This window comes from Sceloporus occidentalis, unplaced genomic scaffold, assembly GCF_023333645.1.
Source record: "Sceloporus occidentalis isolate IW3139 unplaced genomic scaffold, rSceOcc1.0.p SCAF_1, whole genome shotgun sequence".
NCBI lineage: Eukaryota > Metazoa > Chordata > Lepidosauria > Squamata > Phrynosomatidae > Sceloporus > Sceloporus occidentalis.
Genome location: NW_028316981.1, coordinates 51,549,481 through 51,575,418, shown reverse-complemented (window position 1 = coordinate 51,575,418; position 25,938 = coordinate 51,549,481). Strand labels below are relative to the sequence as shown.

Here is a 25,938-nt window from a genome sequence, read left to right as displayed (position 1 = left end):
TAGTCACTCAGTTATGCTTTTACATCAAAGAAAAAAGGAAAAAAGAAAGTATAATAAAGATATGAAATACCCTTCAAACCAATTTGCATCATGATATCAAAGGGCATTTTATAGTGTATTAAGTAAACAAGAATATTTCCTCTTTAAAGTTATTTAATGCATTCTAGGTAATGTTGGTTGGTAGTGGTGATGTTCTTGTAGAAGTGGGCAATCTTGTGATAGATAAGTCTCCTGGTCCTGATTTCAGTCTTGGACAGACAGGTGCTGACAAGCTCTGTTTACCCATTTTTACTGAATATGCTTTCCCCCCTTTCCCATTTTCTGGAGTAGAAGCATCTTGACATGATGGTTCATGGTTGTATAGCCTTTGGGACTGAATATTGTCATGCCCTTGTAGGTGATTCTTAGAAAAGAACTTCCTGACAGTTGCTTTTCTCTTGCCATTGCTTTTCTCTCAGTTGGAAAGAGTTTGGCTCGTCCACTGGGTTTTTGTGGGTAAACAGGGATTTACAGCCTGGTTTTCTGGTTTTATACAGGCTGTGTATGCAAACTGGAATGCTGACTGCCCCCCTCCCCATGTGAAAAGCCTGGATGCACAAAGGGGGGTCTCTTCTCCAACTTCTTGTGTGCTTCATTTCATAATGATTGAACAGGTCCCTATTCTTTGATAAGTGCAGTTTACTGATGAGCTTCTCAAGGACGAGTAATTATTTCATTTGATCTACAACATGTTTAGGTAGTACAATAACATCCAAAATCCAAAAATCAGCAATATCTTTATTGGTCAACCAAAATGCACAAAATACATGATGCAAAATACATACTTGCATCAGGTATTTTGTGAATTTTGTTTGGCCAATAAAGTTATCACTGTTTTACACCTAATCAGAGTAAGAAGAGGGGCCCTCCCTCCAGTCCATCTGCCATGGTTCAGGCATCAGAGGGAGAGAAGATCTGCTGGACTTTCCCCCTTCCTCACTGCCATTCCCTTCTCCTTTTGTGTCTTATCTCTTTAGACTGTAAGCCTGAGGGCACGGAAATGTCTAATTAGCAATTTGTAAGCTGCTCTGATAGCCTTTTAGCTGAAGAGCGGGTTATAAATAAATAAATAGTATTATTATATTGTTTAATAATAATAATAATAATAATAATAATAATAATAGGATTTATTTATATGCTGCCCAATCACTGGAAATCCGGGCGGCTTACAACAGAGGGGATAATAGACAGTTCTCTGCCCTCAGGCTTACAAACTAAAAAGACACGACACAAAAGGAGAAAGGAATGGTGGTGGGAGGGGGGATCAGGTCCAGCATTCTTCTCTCCCTCTGAGGCCTGGACCAAGGCAGATGGACTGGAGGGACGGCTCTTTTTCTTAATTGAGGCCAGGCCCAATGGCGTTGGGCCTGTCCTTTCACTCCCTCTAAGGCCAGAAGATGACAGTTGGAAGGAGGGAGGGGAGGGCTCTTCCTCTTCAGGCCTGATGGCATTGGGCCTGTCCTTTCACTCCTTCCCTGGCAAGAAGATGACAATATATATTTATTACTATGAGTTTTGGATGTTAACGTATTTTGCTTTATGGCCAACATAGCTTCTGTGGATATTTTTCTTGTTTAGGTAGGTTAACCTATATCTTCACTTCTTGTACTAATCTGTGGGTTGTGCTGGTGCCCTTCTCTAAATTTTGCCATGCAGTTCTTGGCTAAAAATTGCACACAAAAATACCTATATTAGAGAAACCTATATGCAAAAATACATGCACTTTGAGAAACTGTGCATATGTTAGGTGAGATGGCATACATAAAGGATATGTCAGGAGAAATTTCATACAAAAATACTTTTGCATTTTCCAGGTGAGTTTTTAGGAATATTTTGATCTAATGCAGAATGTGAAAGTGATATGAGCCAGAAATAGTTTGGCTCTCTACCCATAAATTCTGGGTACAATTCAAGTTTCTGCTTCTTACTGTGAAAGCCTTCCACAACATAACTCAGAGACCACTTCTTCAACAGGAGGCCTGACCATGCTTTTATATTGTAGGAAGGTACTTGTTGGATTTGTTTGCTTACATGACATAAAGTGAAGGTTCCTGCAGCCAGAACACCCTTTTAGAAGTGCCCTTTATGAAGTGCAGCCCACCTGTGCCCATTCATTCTCAAAGAAGTGAAGACCATGATCCCAGAAGCCAAACCTCTCCTATCTATACCATCTACATCGCCAGTCATTCACTTTTAGTATCTTCCTGTCACTGTGTGGTCTTCTATCCTCTGGCAGAATTGAGGAGAACACCACCTGTGCCCCAGACCCCTTCAGCTTCCTGCCCAAAACTTCATAGTCAGGAGTGATCTGCTCAAAGATGTTCTTGGCCATATCATTGGTACCCACACGAACAAGGGGAAGGGTGTACTGATCTGTGTTCTTGACGAGTTTTGGTAAGTTGTCAATGACATCACAGATATATCCTCCAAGAAGGCCATATACTTACTTCCCAGTTCATCTTATTGGGTAGCACACACAGGTGCTTCTGTACCCCTGGGCAATGAGTCCCTAACCACCAGTCCCTTTATTTTCTTGATGTTGGGATTGGTCATTGCTTTGACTCCTTCCTTGGCATGTGGTAGACTTTATTGTTTCCTGTTTCAGTATCTTCACTGCTTATATCCTTCTAATGATGCAGACAGTGTTTACTTAGTTGGAGAGGTTCTGAATCCCTTCTGTGTGGTCTGCTCCTGACAGTGATTTTCTTCTAGGGTGTTTCCTCACTGTTATAAACCTCTTCATTTTCCTTGCCATTTTCTTCCTGTTAGTTTTGTATGATCAGGGTTCCCAATGTTCTAAACAGAAAGATCTCCTCTGGTGTATCAAAGACACCACACTGTATCCGTAGTGCACTGACCTTCTCTTCCAAGAGAGCTACCAATTTTCACTTGCTGCAGGTATTGTTGGTGATGTTTTCTGGCAAGAAAACAAGCATTGCACTTTACACCAAATAATTATGAACACATGGAATGTTCCATTTATTTATTTATTTATTTATTTATTTATTTATTTATTTATTTGATTTACAGTATATATATCCTGCCTTTCTTCCAAAATGGGATTCGTTGCAGGAGTTCTGAATTCCTTCTGTATCGTCTCCTCCTGACAGTAACATTCCTCCAGGATAATCAGTATGCAGAGGGATCTTGTAGCATCTTTGAGACTAACTGTAAAAAAGAAGCTGGTAGCATGAACTTTCGTAGACATAAGCCTACTCTTCATGCATCTGAGGAAGTAGGTCAAGTCTGCAAAAGCTCATGCTACTAACATTTCTTTCAATTAGGGGCTACTTCCAGCCACCCCTTCTTCAGCCAGATCGATGCCGCAACAACTGCATATTGTGGCCCCAATCTGCCTTTCCAGGACGCAATAGCCATGGCACCGCAGCTATACGGTGCTCCTTCGGGGCTGTGTCATGCACACGCAGTGCTGTGGGAGTACCATGACACTACATGCCGTGTGGTGTGGCACACAGTGTCACGCATCTTGGGGGCGGAGTCGGAGCATGCATCGTGAAGACGCTACACCCCAACTCCGTCCCCAGGCCAGCCCAAAGTGCCGGTCTGCACAGGGCCTGTGTCTCAAAGGTGCGACAAAATCCCTTTGCATACTGATTTTCCAGACTAACATGGCTATGTCTTTGAATTTCCTCCAGGGTGTTTCCTCACTGTTAGACGCCCCATTCAGTTTGTTCTAAATAAGTAATAAGGATGACTGGGTAACAAGACACACAAGTATGTTAGGAACATCAGTGTAACAGCTTGTAGGGTGTCCACCAAATGGTGAGAAAGTGCATTTGGTGAGTTTCCCTTCCATTTCACCTCTGCATTCCCCACCTTTTGTCTTCTCCTACAGTTGCCTACTTATTGTTTCAAATGAAGCTTTTAATATGCCATCATGTTGCCCCATTCAACCTGAAATAAGCTCAGGCAGACACATTCTCAACACTCTTTGTAACCTTCCTTTATTTTATTTCCACTTATTCAGTCTTTTCTTTCTAACTATGTAAATCTGGTAAGGAGAAGAGGGAAGAATAGTTGCCTAATGCCTTCTCTTTGCTAGCATGAGGAGCCCTCCATCTGGGAAAGCTCTTCCTTAGCCTTCAACTTGCATCCTCTTCCTTAGCCACCCACCTTGTTTCTCTATCACTTTATTTTAGACCACTGTCTCCTTACTCTTTTCTTTAAGACTTTGTCACCTTTCCAGCATTTTTCAAAACCTCCCTCTGAAGGGTAAACAGAGGTAGTAGTATCATATGGAAGAAAAAGAAGTAAGAAATGAGGACTGTCTCAGGTAAATGGAAATAATTAGAACGTATGCTATCTGCCTCATGTAAAATTTCTTGTCTAGAATAGCAGAGTTCAAACTTACAGTAATTTGTGCAAGATAGAACTTTTCTTTTTTTTTTTTTTTTCCTCCCCTGGTCTTGGTGACTTGGCTGTCACTTTCTTTTGCAGACATTATCTTCCTCTCGAAATACTTTTGTTCCATTACTTCTGATAATCCCCTAACTACTAAGCTTCCACACTATCTGATCCGAGCTGTGCCAGTCTTTTTGACCTCAAAATACTGCTGGAGCTACTACGTGTTCTAGCTAGCAATTCACAGAACATATTTTTCTTGGGAGAAAATTTTGCTGCATATGCCAATGAGCTGGCTAGCCAAAGGTATGTTTAAAATGCATTTGTGGTTGCTTGGAGAACAATTCAGACCAGTTTTGTGTTGAGGAGAAGACATGCTGCATGTTAAATTTTAGAGGCTGCTTCTATATCTCATTTTGTAAGGAACACACTACACCTTGCATGAAGATATAAGAAACAATTCCTGAACTAACTTTTTTTGAAGGATATCACACAACTGAAATTGGAAGTATAATCCAGTGTCATCCTGAATGCAATCATGTGTATTCACATTATTGCGTGAAAGGTTACCACACACGATCGCTGGCAGTCCGAACGCACTCCAAATGCAATCACATGTCAAACCACACTTAAGTAAATTCGGTGAACTAGCCAAGTCACAAACCCTATTCCTAGGCTACTTCGCACTCAGTCTGCTGTTGTTTGGTGTGATGTGCATGTCTCCTTTGACCCTGGTCCCCCCCCCCCCAAAATCCGGAAGGGAGGGTTGCCATGAAGCCTCGCTGCAATTCCACTTCAATTTTGCTTCTGCTTGTCTTTCAGCATTGCTGGGGGGGGGGGGGGCTGCTGCCTGCTAATTAAGAGGCATGAACCTGGAGCTATTGGATAACCATTATATTCACGTTTTAATGTGACAAGAGAGAATATATGCTTGTTTTAACATGAATAGAGCATGTTCTTTCAACCATTCTTCCCGCCCCCTCTCCAACCTCTTTTGTAAATTGTGGGGTTCCTTGGGTCCTCTCTCTCACTCGCCTAAATATGCTATGCTCCAGTCATCTGGAGTCTCACTGAGCATGCGCAAGGGTGCCAATTCGCAATTAAGAACCCACCGATGTGATGGCTTACTTCGCACAGAATCTGGGTTGTGCTCAGGGAGGCCATAACATAGAATTTAAGGTGTGATAAGTAATCATGTAATTGAGTGAATTTTTGAATTGACCTCTCTATCTTTTCTTTCAAAATTGAGAGCCTCCCATCCCGTGTGATATCCTCCTTTGTTAGGAGAAGAGATTAGAGTGGAGACATGCCAGATGGGCCAGCTGATCTTCTAGTCTCAATAGACCATGTCCTCACTACTGCTTTTCCTTTTGCCTAACTTCAGGGGTATACCAATGGGGGGGATACAAAATGGGAACATTGCCTGCAAAAAAGAAGGAAGGAAGGAAGGAAGGAAGGAAGGAAGGAAAGAAAGAAAGAAAGAAAGAAAAAAAGAATTATCTCCAACTCTCCATGAAATTTTCCTTCCCTAAATTTTTATAGAAGAGCAGGCAAAGACCTCATGAGAATGAGAACTCAGCATATATAAGAGTTCCAGAAGTGAACAATTATCACTGTTTCCACAATGCTAGAAATTTGGGAATGAAGGAAAATTTCATTGTGTGGACATAATTCCTATTTGGATGGTCAGTGCCCTCCTTCTCTTCCCTCACCCCGTAGCTACACTCCTGTCTAATTCTGGTGACTTGATTGTCACTTTCTGTCAGAGAGATCCAGATTTGTTTTTAACCAAGTAAACTAGTGGTGAGCAAGCTGTGGCCCTCCAGATGTTGCTGAACCGCAACTTGCAGCACCACTAGTCAGCATAATCAATACTGAGGGAGGTTAGGAAGTGCAGTCCAGCAACATTTGGAGGGCCACAGGTGGCTCTCTTCTTCTCAAAGAGGAGATTATCACATAGGGTTTTAAAACTGCAATTATAGTAATAAAATTGCACCTTTGACAATACTTATCATGTGACGTCACCTCCGACATGTAGCTTACTGTGTCTGCCAAGCATGGTTATGGTGTCTTTTTCATTTAACTTAAATCACATTAACAGAAATCCAGAATTGCATTGAAAAGTTTTTTAAAAATTAATGTAAAACCCCTTAAAGACATGCTGGATAGGGCATAGGGCAGGGAGGTGACGTTAGGGAGTCTGGAAGAGAGCACAATGGCAGAAACAGCCCCAATGATGCAGTTGTGAAGACCTGCAATAATGGCTGCTCTCAAACCAGTATGTTTCTGTTTTAGGTCATTTAGCATGATTGCGGCAAGAAAAAGTCTCATGTGATAATGCCTTAAGAGTGTGGAAGGTGTCAAATTGGAAAGTATTGACTATAACCTCCTACCTTCATTTTAGACTAAAAAAAGAAGATCGGTAATAGCTTATGATGAAGTTCCTAACCATGGATATAGATGTACTAGAAATTAAATGTATTAGAATACAGGTTCTGATTGTTAGAAGGCCAGTCGTGTGGAATGTTGAGTTGTATACAGGGTGAGATTAAGACATGCTAAGGTTCTAAACTGCATATCCTGCAACATTTCACAGATGAAAACTGTGACATGTATAGCCAAGCAATATCAGATAGTGTCTAGATGACAAAAGTTCTTAATAAAGAAAAACACACAAGCCAGGAGAGGCTGCAGAAGTTTGCTCTTGCCTGAGTCTACAGGGAAGGACAAGACTCCACTCCTTCTCCCTCTCTCTCCCCTGTTGAGTTAACTGAGTGCAAACTACTTCTGCACTTTGAGTTCCGGCTGAAGCAACTGAAGTAAAATTTGAGAAAAGGGAGAAGATGGGAGAAGGAAAGAGAAGCTGGAAGCAGCTGTAAATGTTGAACAACAGAAGATTATACAGGACTGTCCCTGCAAAATCAGGACAGTTTGGGGGATATGAAACTGTACAAAATTTAGATGACCCCATAGCATTGCCCAAAAATGTTTCATGGTGAGAGTATTTTGCACCGAAATAAGTGTGGGGTTTTTGTTTGTTGTTTATTTGTGGTTTGTTTTTGTTTGTTTGGTTGGAAAAGAAAATGGATTTTCTGTGCAGGAAGCAGTGGGGTATTTTAAAAAATATATATGTGTAAAATACAGTTCTGTCTTCATAAAAACAGGTTTCCTGAGTGACATAAAAGTTGGTTTTTCTTTTCTTTTCTTTTTTGCACAGAAAAGCCAGGTGTATTTCTGCACACACACACACACACACAAAAAACCCCAATAACAGCTACTTCAATCATTTGTTCTTTCACTGCTGTTTAACTGAAAAAGTTATAGGTTACCTGATATTAACATTTAGGGCATGAATAGGCAAAGTGCAGTGCTCCAGATGTTCCACTGCAACTTCCATCAGTCTTAGCTAGTGCAGCCAATGGGGCAGAATGCCACTTCACCCACCCCAGTGTAGGCAAACAATCTTATTAAAAGGAAGGGATTAAAAGGAAGGCAACAGACATTTAAAAGGAAACCAGGTTGATTGCTGGACTGCTTCCCTACTATTGGGTTTGGGTTTTTTTAATCACTTCATTGTGGCCTTCTGCTACTTTCATCTCCTCTGCAAAATCACCTCTAATCCTGCCACTAGAGACTTTTGATTGGAAACACTTGTAAAGGCACTTAAGGCTAGTAAACTAGTTTAACTGGCCTCATGCTTTCCTCAAAGCAACATTTTCCATTAAGCACATGCACTTTTTAAAAAAGTAATTAACTTAGTTTGGAACCATTAAAGACCCTGGAAATGAGAATAGAATCCCCTGTAATGTCTTCTGATTTTGCTTCAACCACTATCCTCTGCAATCTATGACTATCTCCCCCACCCCCACTCAACCAGTCTGATCTATCAAAGGTCAGTTCACTGCTACTTTCCTCTGTGGTAAATATCAACAATAAGACCACATTAACACATTCTCTCAGAAATAATACCTGTGATAAAATAGCAGGGGGGAGTAGGCTCCAGGCTCAATTTATATCCTGCTCTAACCAAAGGAATTTCTTGAGCTGTAGGGACAAGCTGCCTACTCTCCTTTGAGAAGGGAGAGCATGTCCAGTAAACAGACACCTTACCATCCCTTGGTCTTGGAGATGGCCAAATACAGTAATTTTTAAAACTGTGTGATTTGGAAGGCCAGAGTTTCCCCCCCAATATGCCAGGAACCAGTATCATGTTTGTATCAGCATACTTTCCATTTATAGCATATGGTCCTCCTTGCCACTACAGGGCAGGGTTCAAAGTACTCTCGGTCAGCCGAATTCTTTTGACATATGTGGCAGAAAATCCCACAAAGCACCCCTTCCATCTCTGGCAGAAAAAAGTACAATAATGGCCCCATACAGACAGGCCAGATAAAGCTGCTTCGGGTCACTTTAGAGGTATGCTGTTTCAATGATGCATGTGTCCTAAGAGTCTGGAAGCTGCGCCAAAGCTGCGCTCTAGTTCTTAGGACTGGATCATGGCTTTGGCATGGCTTACGGTCTCTTAATACTCATGCTTAATTGAAACAGCATACCTCCAAAGTGACCTGAAGCAGCTTTATTTTGGCCTGTCTGTATGGGGCCAAAAATTCAGAAACTATATGCTGCATTTGCTTCTCTTTCAGCAACATCCAAAAGTGTTGTCTGAGGTGGCTGCTTCAGTCTGCCTAATGGTTGGGTTGGTCTTATTTGTCTTCACAGGAGAAGGAAGGAGAAGGATCAGCATAGCTCAGGGGTAGGCAACCTTTTTGAGCCGGGGGCCAGGTTGCTGTCCCTCAGACAACTGGGGGGCTGGAGGCAAAAAATAAATAATTAAATAATAATAAAAATTAAATAAATAAATAAACTGGGACAAATGTAGGACAAAATTTTCAAGTGGAGGACACTTTTTAAAAAATGGAAGACACGTGAAAAATTTGTTGATTTTTTTTAAAAATGTTAATATAAATGCATGTTTCTGAGGCTTCTATTGACAATTGCCCCCCCTTGCCCCCTCGCACGAGAGGCCAAAGGCCCTGGCGGCAATCGGCAGCAGGACTGAGCTGGGGCCGGTCCCAAGGCCTCGCCGGGCCAGATTCTGCCCACGGGCCGTAGGTTCCCTACCCCTGGCATAGCTCATTGTGGGGTATACTAGGAGCTGGAGTTCAATAACATCTTTAAGATTACATTTACATCTATAATTTTATGATTTTATGAAATACTAAAGATTACTCTCCCCACCCATGCACAGCAGCCGTTATACCTGGAGTCACCCCGGGACCCTCCTTTGCAGGCCAAATGGCAATGGAACAGACAAAGGAATCAGAATGACAGTTTGATGGACTTACAGCTGGATGACACACTACTGAGGAGCCCTTTACACTGTACTATTATAGCACTGTGATTCCACTTTAATTGCATAGCTGCATCCCATGGAATCCTAGGATTTGCAGTTTAGTGAAGTGCTACAGCTCACTGGCTGAGAATCTGGAGTAGCCCTCCCTAAACAGCAAATCCCAGGACCCCATAGGCAGTAAAAGTTGAAGCATATGGTTATAGTTGTGTGCTGTGGAAGGACACTAAATAGTTCAGTGCAGACCTATAGATAAACCTGTAGAGGTTAGGAAAAGGGAAAGAAAGAGAAATCATCTTACATAACATGTACAGAGAGAGAGAGAGAGAGAGAGAGAGAGAGAGAGACTCTCCTCTACATTCACTAAACGCCTGCACAAAGATTGAGATAGTGTGTGGTCTTGTAAGGACTAGTATTAGGATAAATAGCCCCTTGGATGAGAAGCATCTTTGCTGATGTCCCTGCTGGGTAATTTTTGCTCTGTTATCGTTCAGAACTTTGAAATCTAACACAGTAAAGCTATGTCCTACTGACTTTGGAGAAATTAACATTAAACTGGAAATGGAAAAATGTACCTGCTTTAAAAGGTGGATGTCCATTTTTGTAGTTAGTACTCAGACGGCTTGGAGAAAGTTGAGTGGAGGTAGATTAAAGACACAGGGGCAGTACAGACTGCCTCGAAAAAGCAGGCTGCAGTCACCAGTTTTAACTGCGGAAGTACGTAGCAGCCGCCAAACCGTATGGCATCCCTCCGCAGTAAAAAGAACTGGTTCTTCCGGGTTCTTTTTGGCTGCACAGCAGTGGTGTCATCATGGCAGTGCCCATGTGGACAAGATGCCACCATGATGCTGCCGCCCATACGGACTAGGGTTCTGGAGCGTGTGGTTGCCATGTGCTCTGGACCCCTAGGTTCAGCGCTGGCATACTGCTTTTGGCTGATGTGTCTCAGGCCACAGTTAACTCCTTTATTTCTCCCTCACTCCATATTATAAATTCAGCAAACACTGAATTCATTTCAGTACCCCTTCATCCTGATGTCCAAGGCAAATGCCCAATTGGTTGACCCCTAAGATTGTCCCTGGATTCTTGACTATTTAAACAGGTCACAAATGTGCCCTTCATTCATCTGAATTATACAAAAGCAGCTCATGTTACACTTCCATCCTTCTTACTGAATACCAAAGAGAGATTTGGTGCTTTATTCGCCAAATAGAGATTTGTCATCGGCTCTTGGGCGGATGTGAATTTGTATTGTTTTGCAAGAAACCCAGTATAAAAAGACTGTCACTTCCTTGAGGCCTGCAAGTGACTTGCTTCTGATGACATGCAAATCTCTCAGTGACCAGCCTTACTTTGGCAACACTACAAAGTGAGCATGAAGCCCAAAGACAAATATTTCTGGTGAATCGGCAACAGTTGCCCAGTTCTGGAATGGTTCCAATATTCAACATTCATTCAGCAGTGCCAGAAAAGGAAGCTACCCCGCAAATATATTGATGTCAGCCAGGAAGTGGCAGCACTGGTACCAACAACAGTAGCCATCATCAACAGGAAAGAGGCTAAAGGGAGTAAACAGAAATGGAAGGAAGCATGAGGTGAAAACAAATAGAAATACGCCTCTGAGCCACAACAGGCTGCGTCACAAATGTCCCAGCCAATGTGCTTCGCTTTTCTTTCAAAGTGTAGTTTCCATTCCTTTATCATCATGGTGATGCTGGCTGTGAACAAAAGGAATACTTGATTGGGATCCAGAAATCAAACCATTGTGACAAGAGCGGAATTGCAGTGAGCACATTAATCCTACTCTTGTTCAATTGCACTTGCTGCCAGTTAACTTTTGGGTCACCTGCAAGGTGCTAGTTGGTGTCTATTAGCAAAATTTCTGTCATTATGATGCCTATGTTATGGAAGGAGGGCATAACTCAGGAACGTTCACTGTGTCTACCCTCCCTAAACTCAGTGGCAAGCAACTATTTAGAATGGGGATGTAATGCTTGCTGTACAGTCTGCAACCCTTTACTTTCAAAGCTGAATCCAAATTTCTAGAGGAACAGGTAGGCACAGCTCCATCATGACTAGGCCCAGCAGCAGAGGAAAAGCCCTCCTTCCATCACAACTACCTCTTCTATGGCATCTGAGAGAGAGAAGAATCATCATTTACTGGACTTAGAAGTTTTTCATACAAAAGCACAAAGACAAAACGGAGCTGGAGAGTAGCAGTTTTTCTCCATGCATTACTACATGATGTCATAGTGCTTAAGTTCTCTTTTTGCTGAAGACAGCCTTCAAAGCAAGTCTTTTTTTTTCTAATTAAAAAAATCCATTTGATAAAAGACTCACTTTAACTACGGTCTCATACGGAAAGAGAACTGAAGTGCTACATTGTCATACAGTAATGCACGGAGAAAACCGCTATTCTCTGGCTCTGTTTTGGCTTTGTTTTCTTGTGCAATAAGGCTCTCCATTCCCACTCCTACTGCCACCTCCTTTTCCTTGTGGATCCTGTCTTTTCAGATTGCAAATCTGACGGCAGGGAACTGTCAAATTAATAATTGTAAAACATCTATGTAAAGTTGTTGGGAAATGCTATATCCCAACAAAAGTACCATGCTGACACTATATATATCCCTGCTCTATAGTGACTGAGAAAACTATCTATCTATCTATCTATCTATCTATCTATCTATCTATCTATCTATCTACACACACACACACACACACACACACACACACACTCTTGTGTGCCTATGTCATTCCTGACATGCCAACCCTAAGGTGAACGTATCATGGGGTTTTCTTGGCAAGATTTCCTCAGAGAGGGTTTGCCTTTGCCTTCCTCTGTGGCTGAGAGAGTGTGATCTGCCCAAGGTCACCCAGTGGGTTTCCATGGCTGAGCAGGGATTCAAACCCTGGTCTCCAGGGTCATAGTCCAGTGTTCAAATCACTACAACATACTTGCTCTCACACAGAGAGAGACAAACAAACAAACATCGTTCTCTTTGCCACTCCAGAGTAGGGATGAGCAAGCTGAAGCCCTTCAGATTTTTTTGGACTTCAAATCACTGGCCATAATAACCCATGGGGAGGAATACTGGGAGCTGCAGACCAGAAACATCTGTGGGGTTACATTTTGCTCACCCCTGCTCTAAAGTGTTATGGAGTGGTGGGTGAGTGGGACTAAATGTTACAAACAGGCTTTTAGGCAGACAGATGCATAAATATAGGCACATACTTTAAAACTGTTAAGGTATGTAGAGGGATCTTGTAGTACCTTTGAAACTAACTGAAAGAAAGAATTTGACAGCCTAAGCTTTCATAGACTTCTAAGGTGTTCTCTATACAGATGGAGAGGATGATTCCACTAGCCCTGTTCTCTCGTGACACATTTCTGTACTGGAGAGTAATGACACTGTGAAGTGGTGAGCCTCCTCCATTCATTATTTTCCAGTATCTGAAATCTCATGGAGAGCATCCACAGATCAAATAAACTCTCTTGCTCAGGAAGCTCCCTCCTCATAATAGTAACAGCAAGAGAAAGGCAGAGCTAGCATACACTGCTCATCATACATTTACTGTACACAGATTGGGACTGCCTGAATAGGGCTTAGATCCATATAGACAACTCCCCTTCTTTGTGCTGAGTTTGCTGGGCCTACACACATTATAGCTGTTAGTATGCATGTCTCTCTAAGAGTTTAGGCATTGCATGTATTCATGTCATATCATGTTGTTCTTAGCCACAATTTTTCTCTTCCTGCATCAGGTAGTCTGCAGTTAGTTTGTGTTTGTTCCTCCTCCCTTTTGTAATCTACTGTACTCTCTCTCTGTTCCATGTTTGAAGAGCACATTACAGGTTCCCTCATCATGAGATACTATGAAACCATTAGTATTTGGAAGTAAATCTGCTTCATAGTTATTTACAAAGAAGACTTTAGTTCTCTGCTAGAAACAGGATATGCATGGGAGGAGGTTATAGTGGTAGTGTGGGACTGGTTGTTGCTCACCTTCTGCTTGCAAATACTAATTGCTCTGCTCACTCTGCTGTCACATTCCCCAGCAAATCTAGTGGTATGATTCTTCTTGCTTAGGGTATGAGTAATCTTGGAATTGAATTCTGGGCAAGCCTTGTTTACTAAGCTGGTAGGGAATTTCGGAGAAGGAAGTGTAGCACAGTGGTATAGAGAAGCTCTGTAACTTTAGAAGAGGCTTCCCAGGAGAAACAAAACATGATTTTCTAACAAGATATGTTTAATCTTTAAGGCCTTTTAAAAGTTTTGTTTCCCCATTTGTTTCTTGTGCCTACTGTAACTGATATTTGTATTTATGTTTTTTTTTTCCAAATTTTTACATGTCCTTTAACACTACACTATTTTAAAAAAAGCATTTCATGGGGAGCTGTGTTGGCCATATAGCAAAGCAGAATAATATTCAAAATCCACAAAACAGTGATACTTTTATTGGAACAAGCAAAATGCATAAAATATAAGTTGCAAACTTTCAAAGTGGAGCTTCAAATGCTTTGGTTCGACCAATAAAAGTATCACTGTTTTGTGGATTTTGGATGCTCCTGTACACAAAAAAGGAGGACATCTGTCCAGCCCCCCCCCCTCCATTAGTTGGGTCACGCTATACCCACTTTTTTAATACATAGAGCCTGTCCAGAATTAAGATTGAACATTGGGAAATGAGCTGCCTCGGGCTCCTTCAGTGACCAAGGAAGGCATCTCCCCTCTGAATGCCTGAAGTCAGTAATGGATTGGATCAGGGAAAATAGACTTAAATTGAATCCAAATAAAACGGAGGTACTCACTATAGGCAATCCCTATCTGGGTATGGTGATAAGCTCTCCAGTTCCGGACGGGGGTCACACCTCCCCTAAAGGACTGTGCCCGTAGCTTGGGGGTGCTCCTGGACTCGTCACTTCAGCTGTCATCCCAGGTGGCTGCAACAGCCAGGAGCGCCCATTATCAGCTTCGGCTGATTTGCCAGCTACGACCCTTCCTGGAACGAGAAAATCTAGAAACGGTTGTACATTCACTGGTAACCTCTCGTCTCAATTTCTGCAATGTGCTCTAGATGGGGCAACCCTCATGCCACATTCGGAAGGTGCAGTTGGTTCAAAATATGACAGCCAGATTGGTGACAGGGAGTTCCAAATTTGATTCTATTACACCTATCTTAAAATCCTTACACTGGCTGCTCATTAGCTTCCAGGCATAGTATAAGGTGTTGGTTATTACCTATAAAGCCCTGCATGGCTTGGGCCGAGCTTACCTGAGGGAACGCCTCCTCCCATACAATCCTTACCGCACTCTCAGATCCTCTGGGAAGAACCTACTGCAGTTAGAGAGAACTAGTCTGAAGACGACTTCCCAGAGGACATTCTCTGTTTCCGCTCCAAAAATCTGGAATGACCTGCCAGATGAGATCCGCCATCTAACATCTTTGGAGACCTTTAAGAAGGCAGTAAAAACGGATCTCTTCCAGCAGGCCTTCCCAAACTGATCTCCTCAGAATTTTCACTCTCCATTTGTTTAATTGTACCCTCTGGACTTTGATCTCGATTTATTTTATTAACCATTTTATTGGGAATTGTTTTAATTGTATTTTAGGGTGGGAGGGAGATTGGGGAACTAGGATATAATATGTCCTGTTATGCTTTTATCTACCGATAGTCATGTTTGATTTTATTGTTTTTGTTTGTTGTTACCCGCCTCGATCCAATACAGGGAGAGGCAGGATATAATAATAATAATAATAATAATAATAATAATAATAATAAATTTTATTTATATACTGCTTTTCCACAGATCAAAGCGGTGTATAGACAATTAAAACCATACAGATATTTCATAAAAGGATAAAATCCCATAATAAAACCATACAATTACAGAACTCTAAGCACAATCATTCGCCTTCAAGGGTAAGCAGGGAATCGATGGCAACAGGGTAGATAACTTCATTCTTCAGGGGGGAAGGCTTGACAAAAAAGAGTTTTAAGCCTCTTTTTGAATGTTTCTAGGGGGGTTGTCAGACGGAGCTCCTCGGGTAGATCATTCCACATCCGTGGGGCCACCACTGAAAAGGCCATCTGGGATGTGGTAACATATTTGGAAGGTGGAATTACCAGTAAGTTCTTCCCAGATGTTCCGAGTGTGCGGGACGGATCATATGGGGAGATGCGGTCCCTCAAGTAACTCAGGCCCAAGCCATGTAGGGCTTTATAGGTAGTGACCAACACCTTGTATTGTGCTCGGAAGCAAATGGGCAGCCAGTGAAGATCTTTCAAGATAGGTGTTATATGGTCAAACCTGGATACACCAGTGACCAATCTGGCTGCCATATTTTGTATTAACTGAAGCTTCCGGACTTGGTACAAGGGTAGCCCCATGTAGAGCGCATTACAGAAATCTAATCGAGAGGTTACCTGAGCATGTACCACAGTTTCAAGGTCCCTTTGGCCCAGAAAGGGCCGCAGTTGGCGTATCAACCGAAGTTGATAGCAAACACTTCTGACCGTCACATCTACTTGAGATGTCAACTGCAGGTACAAGTCCAGAAGTACTCCTAAACTGCGAACTTCGTCCTTCAGGGGAAGTGTGACCCCGTTCAGGACAGGTGGATAAATGTCCTTTGTAAGGCCTGGGGAACCTATCACCAGTACTTCTGTTTTCTCTGGATTCAGGCTGAGTTTGTTTTCCCTCATCCAGCCCATTACCGACTCCAGGCAGGCATACAGAGGAGAGACGCCATCCTTGGTCACTGCATCAGTCGGTACAAATTATTGTTGTTGTTATTATTATTATTGTTGTTATTATTTCCTTCTCACTTACCTTACTCTTGCACCTTCAGTCAGCACAGGCTGGTCACAGGTTGTTACTGCTAGAGAATTTTATCCTGGGATCTATTTGATGTGTATGGAGTTCCCCCTCCACTGAAAGGAAGAAACTACGTACTTCACACAGGAGATGTGCATACAGGAGATTTGCAGAATGGTGTCTAAAATGAGATAAGGTTCTATTGAGGTATGTAGATTAGGAAAGGAATCTCAGCAAATACATTACTGAAAAATTCCAAAGAGGTGCCCTCTGAGTCAGAATAGTTATCCTTACAGTATTCCTTTCCAATCTCCTTTAGTGTAAAAATATGTAATAACATTAATGCTATCTTTAACTATGTTGTTAAAATCTGTCCCGGTTTTATACCATGTGGAAAAATGCTACATATTTTACCTCTCTCCTTCAACCATTTACTCATGTGTTTCTCTTTAAAGGTGTCTCTCACTAGAAGCACATGGGTTCTCATGGTTATTTTAAAGAAATCTAACTGAAAAATCTTTACCAGACTCCCTAAAATTCAACACAATCAGCTCAGAATTTGTCCTTGGTTATGCCAGTTTGAGGTAGTGGTCTGAGTGTTGGATTTGGACTTTGGGAGACGAGGGTTTAAGTCCCCGTTTAGCCATGGAAATCCACTGGATGACCTTGGACAAGTTGCCCTCTCTCAGTTTCAGAGGAAGCCAATGGCAAATCTGCAAAGAGCCTCCATCTTGGGGGCACCATAAGTCAGAAACAGCTTGAAGGCACACAGCACCAACAACAAGAACAATGACATGTATTCAATTTCTCTATATTCAGGGTGACCACACATCCTCCTTTTCTAGGACATGTCCTACATTTCAACCTTCTGTCCAGGAGGAATTCCAAAACATCCTCCAGTTTGAGCATAGCTAAGAAATATGAATTTACATTTATATTAGTGTTTTTAGCTTTCATTTTGTAATTATCTTCATTTTTCTTGCCCCACATTTTGTGGTGCCCTGTCCTCTTTTGCAGTTAGGAAATCTAGTCATCCAGGCTCTGTATTTCTCTGTTCAGCCCTTGTTTTATCCTGTCCAATCCCTCTTTCCCAGTCCTGCACTTTGTTGAACTGAATTGAAAGCCTCTTTGGTTGAACTGAATGCTAAAGCCACAGTTATTCAATTGTTTTCTCACCTCTCCTCCCCCCCCCCTCCAAAAAATCCCACTTCTTAAATTATAATCACGTTTGGATTTGAAACAGAGACACAGTTCTTCTTGAACCCTCTAGAGAGGTGGTCCATATAATATGCTCTGTATTGTACCCAACATCCTCCCTTGAGACTATCCCAGAGCCAAGTGTGGAGAGGGAAAGGGAGGGAGAAAGAAATGCATACCCTGAAGTCTGTGTTCAGTCTTCCGTGAGGAGGCAGCCAACCGCTCTGGGCACAGCAAATCTGCCAGCTGGCCAGAGGAGCAATGGCATCAGACTTCGCCTGTCACCATATCTGATCTGAAGGGATTAGGAATGAAGGGAGAGAGGGACAAATTGCTGAAGAGAATTGGCAGTGGCCTAGGACAGGAGAGAGGAGCATGATGGAGCTGGGTTCATGCTGTTGCATTGCATTTTGAAGATCTTCTCTCTTGCCAGTTTCTCTTACTCAATACAGTTGTGGGTAAGACTGGGGAGTCGATGGAACATGGCTTTTTTGGCTTTCCTTTTGAAAAAAAGAAGAAAGAAGCACTATAGAAAACTGAAACTGGCATGAGTAGAGAGATTAAAAGGATTTAAATTAAATCCGTGCCTCTGTCAGAAATGAAATCTCAGACTTCACTTTCATATGTAGCATGCAAAAAGGCAGAAGGATCCTTGTATAACTGTAGCACTTGGCATCCCAACTCAGGCAGAAGGCAGGAAAGAAGAAGGGTTCTGGCTGGGTGTTGTTGTGATTGTTGTAGTTGTTTTTATTGGAAGCGAAGCATGCCTCCATTCTCTTCCATTTTCCTTCATCTTTCATTGAGTGCAGATACAAAGTAATAAACATGAACAGTAGCCTGATTGGGATTTTTTAAAATATAATTTAAAAGAAAAGGGGAGGTGGAGCAGCAAGAAGACATTTGCATATACCAAGACAAGGAGAACAAAACACAAAGAGAGTGAAGGCATTTAAGCTGAGATTACTCTCTTGTGTTATTTTTTGTGTTAAAATTCAGATAGACCTACCTCACAGAAACAGGTAGAACCACAGCCAGTGAAAAATTGAGCCAGTTCAAGGTATCTGGGCACCTTTATCTTAAGAAACAAATTATGTATAATTTTATAATTTTATTTTATATGCTGCCTTTCTCCTGGCATGGGGCCCAGGGTGGCTAACAAAAAACAGTAAAATCAGATAAACTGATGATGTTCTTCAGCTGGATCAAGGTGCACAGGGCACAAAGTCAGCCAATTTTTATACATGGGACAAAAACCCCACAAGCAGTTCTCCCCATCCCTGTTTGCAGTTATGCAATAATAATTCTATGCTAAGGTAATAGCATAGAATTTGCTGCCAATATCTGCCACCTGAGATGGCCACCTCACTATAAGTACTGTCAAGGGAGTTTATCACACGGGAGGAATTTCTCTTAATTTTGAATGAAAAGAAAGTGGGGCCAGAACTCATTCATGTGAATTCTCTAGTTCAGCGAATTTACGTGAATTTGAATTGCGTTCGAACTGACTTCCCATTGCTCGAAAATAGCTTGCCATTGCCCGAAATTGCATGTGGTAGTCTATCACTCAATAAGGTGAAACCCCATGATTGCGTTCGGACTGACTTTCCATTGCCCGAAATTGCGTATGGTAGTCTATCACGCAATAACCTTAAACCCCATGATTGCGTTTGGATTGCCATTGGATTATATTTCCAATTTCCCTTCTCTGATAAACTCCAGGGTTGACCCAGGTAAGCACACATGTCCCTTGGAACAGTCAGAAGAATTCAGTCCAACAGCTGACGAGTATATATTTACAAATAAATAGTTACTTGTAATTAAGCCTTTTTCAGTTACTCAGGTATAAGTTAATTATACTACAGTTCTGTTTTGCACTGCAGAAATAATTCAGATTGACACTGCTTTAACTGCCATCGTTCCATAGTGCCAAGCAGATATAATACATACTTCCCTTTAAAAGGACTAAAAAAAGGAAGTTAAAACTAGGAATTATAATGATCTGATTCTGTACATAGTCTTACATCAAAGCTTTCCTCTTACACAGTTTTAGGGAGGGGGGAACTGGGGCAGTAAATATGTGAATGCCTTGTCTTAAACATTTTGTTCATAATTTTTCTTTCAATTTTTAAGGAGGAAAAAAAACTTTGGAAAAAAACAGAAAAAAAGTTTTCTTCTGATTTTTCCAGGTTTTTTGGGGGGCCTTCAGATATCGGTTCCATGCCCATAACTTAAGAGTAAATGAAGATGTTTCATTGTGCAACTTTTCCGTATATCTTGGGATTTCTGGTAGTCACAGCGCCCAGTGGGGTACAAGGCTTTGGGGAGGGGATTGGAGGCATGGTTCCACTGCCCCTTTCATGTATTAAATGTATGGCTGGAGCACTGTTTGAATGAACATCACTCAAACTCCCCTTTGGATTGCAGTGAATGGATGTTCACCTGCTTCCATGGCACTTTAAAACCTGCCTTTGTACCTATTTTGGAACTCTCTAGTTCTTTTAGGGCCGTGATGGTTTCATTGTGTTGTGTTTATTTATTCAGTTATTTATTGCTTCATCAGGTCCATGGGAGGTGTGTGTGCAGACACAACACTGCAGGACACCATTGTGAGAGATGTGCACCATTATACAACGACCAGCCATGGGAGCCAGGCGATGGAAAAACAGGGGCACCCAATGAATGCAGAAGTATGTGGGTATGGGGAAGAGGGTTGTGATACAGAGGGTTGTAAAATAATAAATCATTCTGCCCAGTAGCCAAGAGCTGATTATAAGAGCCAATTCACCGAGTCCAGATTTATGATGCCCTAGCAGCAGATGGAGAATGGATTGCTAAGTAACTGCATGACAACCCATTTAATCTCTCTCTCTCTCTCTCTCTCTCTGTGGTGTGTGCCTTCAAGTTGTTTCCAACTTATGGTGAACCTAAGGGGTTTTCTCTGCAAGATTTGTTCAGAGGAGGTTTGCCCTTTCCTTCCTCTGAGGCTGAGAGTGTGTCTTGGCCAAGGTCACCCAGTGAGTTTCATGTCTGAGCTGGAAATCTAACCCTGGTCTCCAGAGTTGTAGTCCAACATTCAAACCACTACACCACACTTTTGTAGCACTGTGGTTCCACTTTAATTGCCAAGGCTCCAAGCTGTGGAATCCTGGGGCTTGTAGTTTGTTGAGTTCTCTGTCTGAGACTTTTAAATGCCCCCCCCCCCCCCCAAACTGCAAATTCCAATGTGGAAGGACTCTTAGTGTAAATGGATCCTGCCCATGTTACATATATTGTATGGCAAAGTGTCTGTCTTCAAAGAAATGTTTTCCCATATTATTGTTTGGAATGTTGTGTAAACAGGAGAGATGGATAGACAAACAAAAATATACACAGCAAGAGGAATGAATTTTAAAAATAAACCAGTTCCTTAGCAATTGAACTTCATTTCCTTCCATTTTAGTGTAGTTCATTTTAATTTCCTTTTTGAAAAAAACACACCCATGGTTAAGCACCAGACTATTGCTTCTTAGCTGCAAAAATGGTAATGATTCTGTATAGTTGTGAATGTTTGGTGAGAAATAAACTGGATACTGTAACTCCCCAGCCAAAAGATTTTTAAGTAGAATTTAGTAGCGTGCATCTAGGGATTATGATGTACATAATTAGTATTCTGATTTGATTTAGAACAGTAAAGCAGTTAGTGGCTTGGACAGAGAGATGTCTTTTACTCTTACTGGTCTAGTTCCAAAAGCTGATGAAAACTGAGAGAACTAGTTGCAAAATACACACAAATACACCAGGGCTGGGCAACATGGGTCTGTTGAGGCCAATTAGTTACTAATGGATAAATATTGGTACAAGAAAACCAGTGCTCCTAATTAACAACAGGTCAGGGTTTTTTAAGGCCAACAAGAAATATGAACTTGCGTAGAAGTCAGAAAATTTTTAAGCAACTCTCTCAGTAATATAGGATGACTCACAAACAGAACAAAGCTAGTAGATCTTCCTGAGGGAGTTGTTAACTGAGAGAGAATCTGCCTCTTCTAAACAATTTAATAGAACTTTGGGATTTTTTAAAAAAGTAATTTGTTACATATTGCTTGGTATGTTTGCTTTTGTTGGTTTTTAAAAAGTATTCTATTAACATTCTTTGTTATATTTAGAATTATATTACTACTTTGTACAGTGGGCCCTTGGTATCTGCTGGATGCTCAAGTCCCATTAAATACAATGACATAGTAAAATGGTGTTCCTTATATAAAATGACAAAAACGGGGTTTGCTTTCAATCATGTGTGTGTGTGTATATAATATTTTGAAATTGGTTTGAAAATATGGGGATGGCTGAATCTGTGGATACAGATGCCCTCTGTTTAGCCCTTCAGTTAGTCTCAAAGGTGCTACAAGATCCCTTTGCATCCATAACAGAGCTATGGAGTTTATCACACTAGGGAGATCCCAAAGAAAAACTGGATTTAAAAGAGATTTAAAGCAAAAAAAAACAAAACACCCTGCAATGCGGGAAGTTTATCACAGTTAAAATGAAATAAAAACGCAAAGCAGAGAAAACCAGAAGCTTTTTTACTTTCGGAACTTCCTGAAAGTAAAATGCTGCCGGTTTTCCCTGCCTTGCATTAGGTTTAACTTCGCTTTATTTCACTTTGGGGGTCATTATGTGCGATAAATTTTCCACATTTGCGGTTTAAAAAAAATAGAATCTAGTTTAAATCTGTTTTTTGAGCGGGATCTCCCTAATGTGATGAACTTCCATGTCTCTGAAGCTTTAAGTTACTGCAATGCTAGTAATTTAGTGGTAGAAGGAAAATGTCATGGGGGGAGGGGGGGCAGAATTTTTATTTACAGGAGAGCAATGCACTCATCCCTCCCTCCCAAGAACTACAACTCTATGGAACAATGTTGCAGCAGCCTCTATGCCACTCAGGGAAGGACCCTAACTGTAACTTCATAAGAGCAATCCCTGCATAAAAGCAATCCCATGTAATCCAAATCAAAAACCATACCTTTCACCTCACCGAATGCTCTGTTCCCACTCACCCTTCTTGTCCAACTACGCAGGGATTTTTTCAAAACCAACCAGTGTTTTATTACTCTGGGATCTCTCTGCAGTAGTACTTATATATACAGCTGAAAAGACCCCAAAGTTACCTTCCTCTCACAGGCTTCCTTTTGTGCTATAATTTCCTGAAAATTTCACCCCGTTATTGGTTCACCTTAGGGATGACATAAGTTAGAAGCAACTTATCTCTTTTTAGCGTTTATTATGTTTTTAGGACGGGGGAGGGATGTGGTCTTGGAACTTTTAATGTTTTTTTCTTTTAATTGTATCTTGTTTTTCTGCTGTAATCCACTTGGATTCCTTGAGTTTAGGTGGAATATAAATTTATTATTATTATTATTATTATTATTATTATTATTATTATGAAGGCACACAACAACAACAAAATGGAGAAGAGGATTTAGCAACTGTAGTTCTACAAAAGTGTAGATCTGACTCTACTCTTCATTTATGTGCAACAGAGAAGTGGACTGTCTGTAAACCATAATATCCCCAAATATCAAGAAGGTCTTAGAACCTTCTCCATCTTCTCTCTCATCTACCAAATAACAAAAGAATCTGGGAGCAATTAATAATATAACGAGCAGGAAGCCATGCTCACAGGGGAGTTCTGGCTGGTTTAATAAAAAAAGTGACTTTTTGAAGCTCTGAATTTGTATAATAGGGTTATTAATAAGAATGATTTTTTTTCTCTTCTTCCTCCCATCCCACCCTGCAAAATCCAGAGTGCCGCTGTCACAATCATACTGATAGCTGCCATTTTGACCAAAATGTCTGGCTGGCATCAGGAAAGAAGAGTGGAGGTGTCTGTGACAACTGCAAGCACAACACAGAGGGCCACCGGTGTCAAAGATGCAAACCTGGGTTTTACAGAGACAGAGGGAAACCCATGTCCTCCCCACAGATTTGCAAACGTAAGTCTTTTTTCACCCTGAGCACAATATAGAGAATGCGTGGTGAAAGCTCGTTTGAGTATTGCAGAAAAAAATGTACTTATTCTTCACTTAAAAGATAGATACTTGCTCCATGCATTAATTTATTGTTGATGGTTTCCATTGTTGTTCCAGGTTAAAGATTCTGGAAACTCCAAGGCTAACTGAGCTGATATTCTGTATGCTGCACATAAGATTTCTTTAGCAAATAAAGATTTGTTAAGACCACAAGAAAAGCCCTACAGGAGCGGACCAAAAGTGTGCATATATTTGTTTCCACAGTGGCCAACCACAAGCAGGATATGAGTGATATAGCACCTTACCACTCCTGTTCCTAGTAACTGGTATTTAGAGGTGCACTGTCTCCAATCCCAAAATAGTATTTAGCCATCATGACTAGTAGGCATTGACCACTTTATCCACAGTGATAACAACTTTAAAGCTACCTTGTAGTTTTTAAAGATTTTTCAGATCCACAGTGTCTTTCAGTACTTGGAGGCAAAACCTTTCCAAAGCCATTGTCATACGATGATTTTACAAAAAAACAAAAACACAAAATTGGAGTATGTGGGATGTTCCTTTCTGAACTGGTTGCACTTATGCAATTACAGATAGTATCCCTGCATGGTATGGAGGTGCCTGCAACATTGTTCCATAGAGGTGCACATTGCCCCCCCTCAAAATAAAAATTCTGTACCTCCCCCAGTGGAAATTTTCTTCTACCGCCAAATTACTAGCATTGCAGTAACTTAAATCTTCAGAAACATAGGAGATTATCACATGGAGGAGGCATACATCCTTCTCCCATCATTAAATCATTATTAAATCATGTTAAGCGCATGATCTGGGGGAAGATTATTACACCTCCACATGTTTATTCCATTATTGTACTGTCTGTATTATTATTATTATTATTATTATTATTATTTAATTAATTTCTATCCTGCCTTTCTCCCCAAAGGAACCCAAGGCAGCTCACAATAACAATTTTAAAAACATGTTCCAATAAAAAATTAAAATATCAGCTAAAAACATTATAAAATTACAAATATTAAAACCAAAATAAAAGCACAAAGCCCATCCCATATAAAACCCATCCCATAACTAAACATTAAAACCCTGCCTGAACAGAGCCGTTTTTACCTGCCGACGAAAGGCTAGCAAGGAGGAAGCCAGCCTTGCTTCTTCTGAAAGGGCATTAACCCCCTTCTGAACAAATCGTGCCAAGAAAAACATGTGCAAAAATCACCTTAGGGTTGCCATAAGTCAGAAACAACATGAAGGCACACAACAACAACAATAACAACAACAAGTCTGTCAGTCAGGGCAACACTTTGCATTTATCTAGACTATAACATTTTAAAAATCTGATAAACACCTGCTTTCTGATGTTCCGCTTTGATAGGCAAGACTATGGTTTCCTTTAAACTCAGGTTACATGTGCTTTTCACACTGCAGTTGTGAGGCGATTGATACTGCTTCACAACACAGCCTCTGTTTCTGCTCTTTTGTATTTGCCTTTTCTAAATGTTACTGTTGGCTCAGTCTCCATGGCCTTGCCTTGTTCACCAACTTTTAACCTTTCATGAAAGCACAGTGAAGGAGGAGCTGCCTAGCCAACTTAGTGGTGTGCCCAGCCATCTTGCATGACACCCAAGGACTTTCCTTACTTGTGATAAAAGCAAAGCTTTGTAAAGTCATTGTTTCACAAGATTAAATTTCACATCTTATGGCAGTTGAAATATTGTGTATCTAAGTTAAACTAAACCCAGTGGAGGGGGAAGGCTGTCTAATGAGAGTAGCAAGTAGCAAGATGGAAATAAAACCATTATTTACTAAGGAATCAGCTTGTGAACCTTTGAACAGTCTACTCAGGTGAAATTGGAGCTAAGTTTTCTGAGTGGTTCTTTCATGTACTTATGGCCACCTTCTACCTGAGCTTATGCATATGTACTTTCAGATGTTTTCTTAAAAATGACTTCTCTCACTGGGCCACTACAACAAAAGGAAGGTCTCAGGAACTAAAAGCTACATCAAAAGACAACTGCTAGTAAAAAGAAAAAGGACAAAGAAAAATATGAATAAGGGAAAACCCATATTCAGAAAGTTAACACAAGTATAAGCAGAAATGTTAGAACAATATAAAAATATGTTTTTAAAGAATGTATCAATGACAAATAGTGGA

The 25,938-nt window shown here is 41.1% G+C and overlaps 1 protein-coding gene across 2 annotated transcripts in view; it reads left to right on the top strand.

Annotated features, from left to right (window-relative positions):
* The window catches only part of LOC149321400 (netrin-4-like), a 104,704-nt gene that overhangs the window by 56,208 nt on the left and 22,558 nt on the right, over positions 1 to 25,938 (top strand). For both annotated transcript variants that reach the window (XM_089521064.1, XM_089521054.1), the window contains exons 4-5: positions 20,327 to 20,453; positions 23,547 to 23,735. In XM_089521064.1, the coding sequence (XP_089377190.1) occupies positions 20,327 to 20,453; positions 23,547 to 23,735 (316 nt within the window). The remainder of the gene's footprint in view (positions 1 to 20,326; positions 20,454 to 23,546; positions 23,736 to 25,938) is intronic.